Source organism: Pinus tabuliformis, chromosome J (genome assembly GCF_031772625.1).
Source record: "Pinus tabuliformis cultivar Carrire ecotype Pingquan chromosome J, CPIR1, whole genome shotgun sequence".
Classification (NCBI taxonomy): Eukaryota; Viridiplantae; Streptophyta; class Pinopsida; order Pinales; family Pinaceae; genus Pinus; species Pinus tabuliformis.
In genome coordinates, this window is record NC_142295.1 from 1,262,850,666 (window position 1) to 1,262,863,540 (window position 12,875).

At 40.1% G+C, this 12,875-nt stretch overlaps 1 protein-coding gene across 1 annotated transcript; it reads right to left on the minus strand.

Annotated features, from left to right (window-relative positions):
• Window positions 1-12,269: 12,269 nt before the first annotated feature.
• LOC149231844 (UDP-glycosyltransferase 89B2-like) lies at window positions 12,270-12,755 on the minus strand. The gene has a single exon (XM_089381770.1). It carries the CDS (start codon window positions 12,753-12,755, stop codon window positions 12,270-12,272), a length of 486 nt encoding a protein of 161 aa, XP_089237896.1.
• Window positions 12,756-12,875: the final 120 nt, after the last annotated feature.

Below are 12,875 nucleotides of genomic sequence, written 5' to 3' on the forward strand. Positions count from 1 at the left end.
AGATGCTTCAATTTCTCAAAACTTTCTTGACAGTCCCTAGTCCATTTAAAAATTGTTCCCTTTTTCTGCAAGGAAGTAATTGGATAAGAAACCTTAGAAAATACCCTTATGAATCGCCTATAGTAACCAGCAAGGCCCATTGTTGGCTTGATGGGGCCTGACCCAAGTTCGGAGTTATTTAGCCAAACAAATCCCTGTACTACTAGCCCTTTCGGCAACAGCCCGTGGAGCGCGGACTGAGGTCTCACCTAAAGCAGTATGGGAGGATGCTGGAACCATGTTTTTGCACCCTTGATAGGTCTGAGGGGTCATTTTAGTCCAATTATGAATACCTTCGCGCAGGCTACTCCACGCACTTTCCTGACCTGCGAGGCCTTCGCACCCTATTGTATTTGCCTTCATGCAGCCCTAACCCGGGGCTGTGGAGCTTTCTCGCTGCTAGAGAAAGGATCTATGCTATTTCCCCAAGTTACATTGCGGCTCTTACTTATCTTCTTATAATAATTAGTTATCTTTGTGTAAATCGATACTTTATCTTATATTCACTTATTCAACATATTCATACAAGTTCGGGCAACAAATAAATAGTAACCTTACAATTCATGCCCAATATACTTCAAACCATAAAACAGGAAATAATATGCAGAAATAATGTAAAACTTCTCTTTATTATTGCTTCAATTGGTTATAGACTCAACCTGCCCTACGCACTCAGCTGTGGACTACTAGGCCTCTGCACACTTAGATGTAGAGCCTTCTCCTACTCTACGACCCAACACTCACCCTATAGTTAGATCAGACTCAATTGATTGTCATTCATTCCATTTCATTCTTTTTTTCTTGTCTTCTTTACAACTTAGAGCCTCGATCTATTTAAACAATCGCATGGTCCATGGACCATGGGTAGATCTCTAAAGCTGACATTACATTACAAAAATGAGGGCGGACAACCCTTTGACTCTTTTACAATCTTCACTCTTTGCACCCACACATTGCAGAATCTTTACATTAGACTTAGTCAAAACTTGGGCTCTAAGCCCCAAAAATTGCCTTGGGGGATCCCGTGCCCAACAGGCCCCCAACACAAACATCATGACTCTCCCTCGAGTCACTCTATCAGCGCGGAGATCTTCTCGTGGAGACCTCCCAACTCTGCTCGGACCACTACAAGGTCGACATCGCACTCAGCGGCTGCCTGTTGTATCTCCTTCGACTAGTCAGATGGTGGGGCCACCTATGTAAGGCTTCAACCCACTACCGTTTACTTTTCCGGGGAAGAGTTCACCATTTAATTTCACCAGCTGCACCGTTCCACCATGGGTGATCCCTATAGTAATATACGGTCTAATACAAGGCATCAATCTGATCAATTCTCGGTGGTAGTCCCCAAATTTGTCAACATAATTGTGCACACCCTGTTTTATCACCACAATTTTCTTATCGAGAAAATCCTTCTTTATTTCTTCCTCAAGCTTCTTGACTTCGACTTCCACCAGGATGCTTTTCTCCCTTAATCACACCCTTTCTTTCATGAGTTCTTGGAGCCTAAGATCACCCTGTCAGTTTTCTTCCTCAGGTCCCAAACATTCTTCTTCATTCAGCTATGCGATTCCTTCTTCCAAGGCTCCACAAACTGTCATATCCACCGGTACTGCTATGCACAGACTAGGCATATTATACTCTATTGGGACTAAAGTGTTTGCTCCATAGGCCAGCTTAGAAGGTGTCTGTCCCATCAGTTTCTTGTATGTTGTCCTATAAGCCCACAAAATTGTTGGTACGCGCAGGTCCCAATCACTTCGCTGTGCATTATATACCCTGTTTAGTGCTTCACGTACTTCGTTAAATGCTTCTGCGTGGGTAAAATTTTACGCACTCATTTTTTTCACCCTCTATCATTCCAACGCGAGGGACCATTCGCACAATTGTCCCCCCAACACATGCTTATTGGCCATGTTCCTCAATGCGAACTCTATGTGCATCTGCGTAGGTTGTTTAACATATACTTGTACCCACTTGGACAGATGCGCGCGAGGACCATCCCGTACATTGTATTTATCTGTTAGTCACATCTGAGGATTCCCAAAACACATGTGCATCATTCTCCTGCATTTGCGCTAGTCCTCAAAGATTCCTTGGCGCGTACCCCACCACCTTGCTGGCGTGGCATGTAGTACCCACTTCAAAGCCGTGAAGTGTTGTTGTTCTGGAACCTCCCTTTGAAATATGTTCAAGGAAACGTCTACCTCGCTTAACCCATCATACGTCGGCAGATCCCTCACTTCCATCGATACGTAGTGCATCAATCTTGTCATCATGTTATAGTTCAGTGTGGTTACCTTGTGTAACCGGTTCTTCCATCACTCTATTTCTTCATCTGAATCCGACATACAGGAGATTTCGTGCTCCCATGAGATTCATCCATCCGTGGTGGGATTTACCCAGTCTTTTTCTCACGCGGTTATCTTGTCAATGCAGTATAAGTCGTCATCGCTTTCATAGTCGTGCACTGGCTCAGTGTAGCGTGATCCCTCAGCAAGGTCTAAGGATCTAAGGGTATCACTACGCATAGAGACTTCTTCTCAAAAATCATCTTGTGCTTTTTTGAGGTTAATCACCCTATTCAAGTTAGTGGCCCAATTGATTCCTAAGAACGCAAGGTAGGGATTGTTGTCATCGACAATCTCTATCACCTCAAAGTCGGCTAGCATGCTCACTTCTTCAATATCCACTATGATTCCCTGCAATCGCCCCATGGGTATTATCTTTTGTTGGTTCACCATGCGCAGCTAAATAGGAGACCATTGCAGCGTTGACCTCCCCATGTGTTCCCATGTCTACTTTGGCAGAACGTTTGCATCCAATCCTAGATCTAGAATTACTTAGTCCATATCATATTTGCCAATCTGCGTAGTTAGCATCATTTCTCTTCCTGTTCTTGCCTTGTGTTTTCCAATCTTCTAGACCACACGCGGTTCTCCTGGTGCGGTCCCAGCGCATCTATTAATGAGATCCTGTAGTCCCTTTACCGCCTTACTGTCGCGAAGTAACATCATACATGTTTCTAGGAATGTCGTAAGCATATATGGGTCCATTTTCGGCTTGAATCTATCTTTGCTTCCTGAAGTGGAGGCATTAGCGAAGCTCTTCCTAGCTTCCATGAAGGTTTCGTTAGTGCGCTCCAAATCAAGCTCTAGTTCTTTCGTCAGAGCCTTGCAAACCCAAGTACTATCTTCAAGCTGTTTTCCTTTATCCTCTCCTGTCGTAATCCCACTTCCAAGCACAATGTTTACACTTGGATCTTCCTCGCGTGGCTCAGACCTCATCGTTTGCAGGTTCTAACTCGAGGGAGGTTGGACCACTCCCTTGTCGCGCAACCTAGCTATCAGCATGGGACAATCCTTTGTCTCATGATCAAACAGAGTAAAATACAAACATGATGGATGCATTAGATTCGTAAAATCACGGGCATAATGTCCTGGCTCTCCGCAATTGTAGTATATCAGCTATCCGCAACCTATCCTAAGTCCTCCTCCACCTCGGCCTCATCCGCGCTCCTGGAATCTAGCCCACACCATCCCTGCGCCCTAGTATAGGGGCCGCGTTTTGTCTTGAACCCTGTAGGTAGGAGTTCTATCCATCATTAGCTCATAACTTCTACAAGTGCGCTCATCATGTCCCACTGATCTATAGAAACTATAGAGCAACTATTGCGAATTCTATGTGTACTTTTACAACAGATAATAGTTGTCCATAACATGGTTTCCTCCTATTTGACAAATCACTCACCACAAAGTAGGCGCCATGCTCAATCCTACTTGCACTTCTCACCTTACCACCATCGGTCCTCCTCCTGCGATATAATTCACGAATAGCGGGCAGTGGTCCTTGTCATGTCCCCGAGCCTTACATTTTATGCACCACACTTCTTCATGCACTTCTAGTCGAACTGTCCTATCCTGTTTCAGACTCTTCATCTCAAGGCATAGGTTCTTCAACTACTCATGGATCTGCTGAACTCCCAGGTTAGGATCCTATATGGGGGTCTCATGCAGCCTCATTGTGGTCTCTAAGGCTTCAACGTGAGTTGCCAACCTTTCCTACGACAACGCCTTCCTCAAATGTGGTGATAGTGATACCATAAACCATTCACGATGTTGTCCATCTATCAGGGTCATATTAGCTTCGTGAATTATGCACTTCAGCCTTTGATCCAACTCCCAAGGAGTCTCACCTAGTAGCATTGTAATTTCTTTGAACCCAATGATTGACTACGCTTCTGACTTCGATCTGCTAAACTCGCTAATTAGTGTAGCTTGGATAGTCATGATTCCCGCATTTGGGTGATCACTAGAGTGCTTAATATACCAAGTCAAAATGAGATCCTACAGAGTGCTAACCAATGTTGCTTTCTTGATATTATCATCTGTCACTCCCTGTGCTTCCCATATAGCTTTTACCACGAACCAAAACTGGTCTGAATCTTCATTTCCTACTCCTTTGAACATAGACAACTTTATCGAGCTTGCCATGTTAAAATGCAAAGGTGGAGGAGGTGGTATGGGTGAAGATGTGGGTGAAGGCGGTCAAGCTGGTGGTGGTATGGGTGGGGGTGGTATGCGTGAAATCCTCTGCCTTATCAAATTGATTGCACTTCTTTGTGAGACCTTCGCGAGCTCTTCCTCGTCCCCTCGCGGAGGTGAAATCAAGGGGCTAGTTTCTAGTTCTGCACTACCTTCAATTTTGTAGATTCTCCCACTTCGCGTAGCCCCGAACATCAATGTATTCTCATAATCAGCTTTTCACACAGTAGCATCTTAATCCAAGTGTTCAGATACTTAACGTACTTACCTCGCGGTCCTTTGAGAAAGCGTCACTCAGCCTCGCTATAGCTTACCGTAGTGTCTACTGAGGACTCAGGAATGAATCCTCCTATAATCCGATTGAGCCAGTGATCAACATCGTGTGTAATCTTATCCTCTGATGCTTCCAATCTGCGCACCAACTTTGGGGTCCACACAATAAGACTGTCGAGCTTGCACCTTCCTTGGCTATCTGCTAACTTAGTGATCCACTCGTAGAACTTAGTAGGGAAGGATGTGAAGAAAATTTTGTGGGTCTCTGTGTACAGGTAGCATTCTAACCACTCTTCTTTTTTTAGTTGCAGATTCTGGTTCTCCTGTGCCACGAACTTGTGGATTCTCCTATCCAACGACTCTTCAATTTCCTTCTTAGTTGGATTCCAATGATATGACATCAGACATCTCTTTATAGATTCTGGTCCTGGAAACGGAACCATTTGTTGGCTTGATGGGGCCTAACCCAAGTTCAGAGTTATTTAGCCAAACAAATCCTTGTACTACTAGCCCTTTTGTAAATAGCTCGCAGAGCGCAGACTGAGGTCTCACCTGAAGCAGTATGGGGGGATGCTGGAAACAGGTTTCCGCACCCTTGAGATGTCTGAGGGGTCGTTTTAGTCCAACTGTGGATACCTTCTCGTAGGTTATACCGCACACTTTCCTGACCTGCAAGGCCTTAACGCCCTGTTGTATTCGCCTTCGCACAGCCCTAACCCGGGGCTGTGGAGATTTTGTGCTGCTAGAGAAGTGATCTGTGATATTTCCCCAAGTTACATTGTGGATCTTACTTATCTTCTTATAATAATTAGTTATCTTCGCTTAAACTGATACTTTATCTTATATTCACTTATTCAACATATTCATACAAGTTTGCGCAGCAAATAAATAGTAACCTTACAATTCATGCCCAATATACTTCAAAGCATAAAACAGGAAACAATATGAATAAATAATGTAAAACTTCTCTTTATTATTGCTTCAATCGGTTACAGACTCAACCTGCCCTGTGCACTCAGCTGCAGAACCTTATCCTACTCTACGACCCAACGACTCACCCTATACTTAGATCAAACTCAATTCATTGTCATTCATTCCATTTCATTATTTTTTTCTTGTCTTCTTTACAACTTAGAGCCTCGCTCTATTTATACAATCCCATGGTCCACGGACCATGGCTAGATCTCTCAAGACGACATTACGTTACAAAAATGAGGGCGGACAACCCTCTGATTCTTTTAAAATCTTCACGCTCCGCGCCCACACATTGCAGAGTCTTTACATTAGACTTAGTCAAAACATGGGCTCTAAGCCCCAAAACTTGCCTTGGGGGATCCCGTGCCCAACACCCATAAAAGAGCATATATCACCACATTTGCTAGAACTGGCCAGTCCATTATGGTCTTGATTTTCTTTGGATCCACCGCTATGCCTTCAAAGGAAATAATATGTCCTAGGTACTGGATATGATCCTTAAATAAGTCACATTTACTAAATTTGGCGTACAACTAGTTTTCTCTTAAGGTTTGTAACACTACCCAAAGGTGCTCCTTATGTTCCTCTATACTCCTAGAATATACCAGGATGTCATCAATAAAAATAAGAATGAACTTGTCAAGGAAGGGGTGGAAAATTCCATTCATCATACTCATGAATGTTGCTGGGGCGTTTGTGAGTCTGAATGGTAAAACTACGAACTCATAATGACCATAACGAGTTCTGAATGTAGTTTTATATATGTCTTCATCTTTAATTCAGATTTGATGATATCCTGATCGTAAATCAATTTTTGAAAACACTACCGCACCCTTAACTTGATCAAAAAGGTCATCAATTCGGGGTAAAGGGTATTTATTCTTAATTGTCAACTTGTTTAATTGTCTGAAATCTATGCATAACTGCAAGGTACCATCCTTTTTTCTTACGAATAAAATCGGGGCTCCCCAAGGGGATACACTAGGCCAAATATAACCTTTATCCAGTAGCTCTTGAAGCTGCATCTTTAATTCTGTTAACTCAGGGACACTCATTTTGTAAGGGGCTTTGGAGACTGGAGTAACTCCAGGGACCAATTCTATGGTAAAATCGAGTTTCCTCTTAGGTGGTAACCCAGGGATGTCTTCCGGAAAGACATCTTTAAATTCCTGCACTACTGGTATTTTCTCCAAAGAGGACAACTTATCTTTACAGTTTGTGTACCCCACTTGAACCGCATATATTTGACAGCCTTTACGCATATATCATGCTAGTTGATGGGCTATAATGGGACGTAACATAAATTCCCTTCTCACGCCATGAATATCTATTCCGCTGCCATCACTGGACAAGAAATTCATTGTTTTTTCTTTACAATTTACTAAGGTGTTAGGATATTCCGACACATAGGAAATAGTTAAGTATAACTTGGTCTAGTGTAGAGTTAGGTAAAGTGTGTTTCTTTACTATGTACTTTTGTAACTTACAATCCGACGGTCATGATATGTAGTGATTTGACGGTTCATTCTCTCCTCGGTATTACCGACACTTGATCCATGGCTTAACACCCGATTGGTCCATGATCTCTATTTAAAGAGCATGGAGGGTCATTTGTAGGGTAACCATTCATGAGATAAGCTTATGTAAATTTTCATTCTTTTATTAATAAATTGCTTGAAGTGGCCGCGTTGGCTCAGGCCGTGGACTGTTTCCCTCTTTGAGGGTTTTAACCATGTCAACAATACTGGTGTATTGATTTGTGATCTGTTTGTGAGCGGTGTCCTTTGGTGTTCTGTCTAAGGAACTTACCCTATAAATTCCTACATGGTATCAGAGCTATTTGAGGGCCGCATCCGTTGGTGATCCAAATCTGAAGCCGGTAGAACTGCATCCGACTGCCGTTTCCTAGATCTACTATTTCTGACTGCTTTCAGGCTGAGAGGACTGCTCTATTGTGTTAGAAGCATCTGTTCCAGTGAGGAACCCCTTTTGCTTCACGCAAAAAGGTTTATGGTAGCCCTAGCTACGTCATTTTTAAGATCTGGAGGTATACAGTGTTTATTTGCAGTTTCTAGTTATTTTCTCTCTGTTTATTTCGATTTATTTAGCACTTTGTTTTTTTTATGGATCTATACCTTTCATTTCTGCATATGCTCTTTTCCCTGTGACTCTGTGCAATCTGGGCAAATCAAAAACAGAGAGGAAGGATTTTTCTCATGCATATGCTCTTTTCCGCCGCGCCTTAGTGTGATCTCGGAAAATTAGAAACATTGAGGAACATATATAGTTTTCGGCTAAAGCTAACTTCAAGCCGTAAGGTTTGTATTTTTTTTCTTGTATGTCCGTGTTGGCTTTTGTGTTTTTCTTTTGTAGGGAAAAAAAGAGCTTTCTCAAGTAAGCACGCAGCCCAAAGCTTCAGTGACTAAAAAAAAACAACCCCTTCCTCTTTTCCAAAAATTACTAACCTTTTAATCTAGCTCACTTGGTCCAGAGATACTTTTTGAGAATACAGGTCTTGAGTTCAAGTGTTTCTTGGTCCAAAGCTACTTTATTAGATTAAGTTTGGAAAGGGGGCAGATTTTTTTTAATATAATATTATCATTCATTTCCGCACATTCCCGCACTTCGTCGACATCTTCAACAACTTGTCTTCAAAAAGCCGTAACTTCTTCATCCGGAAGCCATTTTCAGAGCCATTTTTTTTTAATTAGCCTATTTTTTTGATATATTTTTATTTGAACACTTATTTTCACCATATACAACTTCAGTTTCTATTAAAAATGGAAAGCCCATGCCATGTTATTCTTGACAGCACCAACTACTTCTAATGGTGGCCCTACATTGTGGATTTACTTAGAAGCAAAGGTCGTTACCAAATAGCCTCAAGCCAAGAAACCAAACCAAAAGATGAAGATAAGACCGCCAAATGGGAAAATAAGAAAGATCAAGCATGTGGGTTGATAGGGATGTCTATTTCTCCAGACCTTAGATTCGATATCGCAAAACTTGATACTCCTGATGAAACAATGAAATAGATCACTAAAGTTTTTGGAATTAAAAATGAACTTAGAGCCCATCAACTCGAAAATGAGTTGCTTACATTGGACCCCAATAATTTTCCTTCCATTGAATATTTTCTGTCTAAATGCAAGACCCCTAGACTTCTCTTGGAAGGTGTTAAGGTTAATAAAGAATATGGTAACCTTATCCATTCCATTCTTACTAAGTTGGGACTAGCCTACTCTGTGTTTGTTTCCACCTTCTATTCTACAAGAGAAGCCTTCATTTCTTAAGGACAAGCCTACAAGTCCCCTTCCTTTGATTCCTTTTGTGATTCTTTAATAAGAGAACAAGAAAAACTCTTACACCTTGGTCTTCTTAATGTTGGAAACTCTTCTAAAAAATCCTTAGCCGCCCAGCAGCAACCAAATTCAAAGAATCCTAAGAAGCCGTATCCTAAAAAGAATGGTCCTAAACCAAACAAGGGTCCTAAGCAATTTCAACCTCAAAATGAAAAATCATTTCAACAAAATGATAAGGCAAATAAAAACAAAGGGAAGAAGACTGATAGACATTGCCACTTTTGCAATTGAGATGGCCACTTAGAATCCAAATGCTTTAAGAAGATGGAAAACCTTGGAAGCAACAATGAAGAAGCATAACATCCATTTGGAGCACTCTTCAACTTCAACTTCATCTTTAGGAATAACACTTTCTGCATGTGGTTGTCAAACATCTTGGTCTGGATATGCACTAAATGTATCTCCTTCTTCGGATTCTCATGAGTGGCTCATTGATTCTAGAGCTTCTTATCACATGGCCAAAAGCAAAGCCATGTTTTCTTCTTTAAATGATTGTAACACCAAAAATATATATGTTGGTGACGATATATGTTGGTGATGATTGATTTATCACTATCTACCACTTTATATATACAATTATTTAGATACAATTACATACAGATATGCATTGGAGATATGTAATTGAATTAGTAACAGTTACACTTGGAAAGATACAAGAGATTATTCAGATGATAAGGTACCATAAATGGTGGATTTAGACAACCCCGTGGAAAATAAAAATCCCAGGGGTAGAGTTAGACCCTAATAAAAAGACGATCCAAATTCATTTGTATTTATGCATAAATGAGATATTATTAAAAATATCATAGTTCTCCATCAACTATGACATTATTAATCTTTGAAAAATATGGAATGTTGGACAGGAACTGACACAAAAATATCATGAAATCAATAAAATACCTTTGAAGAACCAATTAGAACCTTCTATAGTATGTGTCCATCACTTTACATAACACAGCCAATTGGGGCATTTCTAGAAGAAAACATAATAGAAATGACCATTGAAGCAATATGCAATGAAATTAGAATGAGCTATGTTGATAGTCAAAAATGTTGATTTCAAACATAACAAGCTGCCCAAATTAAACCAAGATAAAAGGAGTTCAATTTGAAAGATAAAAGAGCACAAACCTCAACATGCCCATGCCAATGAAATTCCATCGTTGAGTAGTAAATGGGCCCGCGGATAAGATATTTTCATATTGATTTTGAGACAATGCATTAGCTTCTGCATTTATATGCCTGACCAGCTGTTCACCTTCGACCATCTGATGCCCAACAGTGGAATTTGCAGGTGTCCTGAAGGTACCTGTGAACAGTGGCCTTCTACATGTTGGACATGAGTATGTCTCTCCAAGGCCTTGGTCCAACCTGAAAACATTTTTAAGATCTATCAGAAGAACCCATATTGCATCCTTAGCAAATTAATGGGAAACCAGAATCCTCTGCAAGAACCCATCCTCTGCAAGGTCTATCAGAAGAACCCATATTGTTTCTTTTGTAAAATCAAAATGAATCCTATGCTTTTTCTAAGAACAAAATGATATTCTTTTAACAACCTCTTTTGAATCTACTTTTTCTGAAACCATAATGATAGGCCTATGATGGTGTAATCATTCATATTTAAAATTATAAAATACTACATCACTTATAAGCTCTTCGAACATTTCTAAGCCAACCTTCCTATGTTTTGAAATCTAGCATATCATTTTTTTCTCTTTCGATCAATCATTCAACATCTTCCTTTTTTAGTCATTTTTTGTCTCTACTCTTTCTCTTGGTAGCTAAGGGCTTAAGTAGATCTATAAGAGAAGCCAAGAGATCAAATGGTTTAAACAGAATTAAAATAGGGATCTCTTTTACCGTGAATCATGTTTTATTTGTGAACAATGTCCTGTTGTTTATAAATGGATCTGTTTGGAAAGCAAGTAAACTGAGAGAGATTTTGGACAGTTGCAATATGGGTTCAGAGATGGAAATAAACTTCCAAATCAACCACTCATTTTAATGGTTTGAATGAAGAATAAGAACAAAGGGGCCTTCTCTATTTCCATATATGTTATTTATTTTCAATGTGGGGTCAAATACATGGGTTTAAAACTTGAAGCCCAATGACTACAAGAAAAAATATTGGGGATGGCTATTGGAAAAGTTGTAAGCTCAAATTCCACATTGGAGTAACAAATAGCTGTCACTTGGAGAACAATTGACATTGGTCAAATCAATATTAATGTCATCCCAATATTTTGGCAAGCTCCCTAAATTCAACATTCATTGTGCCTTGATTCCAAAGAAAGATAGGCCAGAATCCTTTGCAGAATTCAGACTCATCTCTTTGTGCAACTGTGTGTACAAAATTCTTTCAAATATTTTAGCCTCCAAAAAAAAAAATTCACAGATGCCATTTCTCGAGAGTGGTTTGTCTTTCTTGGAGATAGGCAACTTTATGAAGCAATTAGTGCTTCCCAAGAAGGGCTTCACACAAGAAAATCTCAGATGTGCAAGGCAGCAGTTTTACAACTTCACTGCTTCAAGGACTATGATCAAGTTCTATCACACAGGGCCATGTATCCTACTTTTCCACGAGTTCAACATGTAAATTAGTTGAAACACGACATGTCTTCTACATGCATATGAGAAATTTCTATATAGCCTCAACTTTTGAAGTGATTGAAATAATTTTTCTAAGCAAATTTAAAACTGTAGAATCCTCCATTTGTTTTTTAAACAGAACATATTATTTTAATAACTTTTGACTATTTTTTTGTAAAATTAAAATGAATCCTCTACTTTTTCTAAAAACAAAATGATATTTTTTGAACAATTATTTTTGACTCCATTTTTTTTAAACTAGAATGATTGGTTGTAATCATTCATATTTCAAATCACAAAATACTAAATCAGTTATAAGTTCTTCATACATTTCTGAGCCATCCCTCCTACGTTTTGAAATCTTCCTTTCTATAAAACAACAATTGAATAAATATGGATTTTATTGCAAATATGGGTAGAAAAAGTCCCTATCCAAAAAGATGAAATTAGCATAATCCCAAGACAAGATTAAAACAAGCTCTATCTACTTGGAATGAGATATGGATCCCCCTTCTTGCACTGCTAGTTTCACTTCCTTGCTCAGCTCCTCTGCCCTTTTCATCTCGTCTCCTTCTCTTCGCATAAGTTGTTTCATTGCAGTTATCAAGTCATCTCTATTGGGCATTGTGGTGTCACCTTCACAAAACTTGATTCCCACCTTGAGATAATCAACTAATAACACATCAATATAGTATTGATCTGCATTCATGGGCCACGTTATCAGTGGGACTCCCATTGTGATGCTCTCCAGGGTAGAATTCCACCCACAATGGTTAAGAAAACCTCCAACAGAGGGGTGTGAGAGGACCAAGAGATGGGGTGCCCAACCTCTGATTACCAAGCCTCTTCCCTTCATTCTCTCTTCAAAACCTTGAGGAAGCATGCCATATTCATCAACAAGCATACTACTAGGTGGATCCCTGATGACCCAGATGAAGGACTCTTCACTTGCCTCCAACCCTGCTGCCATCTCCTCTATTTTTTTATTTGAGACAAAGGTCTGGCTTCCAAAGAAAATATAGATAACAGACTCATTTGATTCCAAGAGGGTCCAGTGCTTGGGTATGATTAAAGACCTAATAGTGGATAT

What these genes read in the sequence shown, in the direction of transcription:
- LOC149231844 (XM_089381770.1), bottom strand. Translation starts at nt 12,755, where the DNA reads ATGGCAGCAGGGTTGGAGGCAAGTGAAGAGTCCTTCATCTGGGTCATC.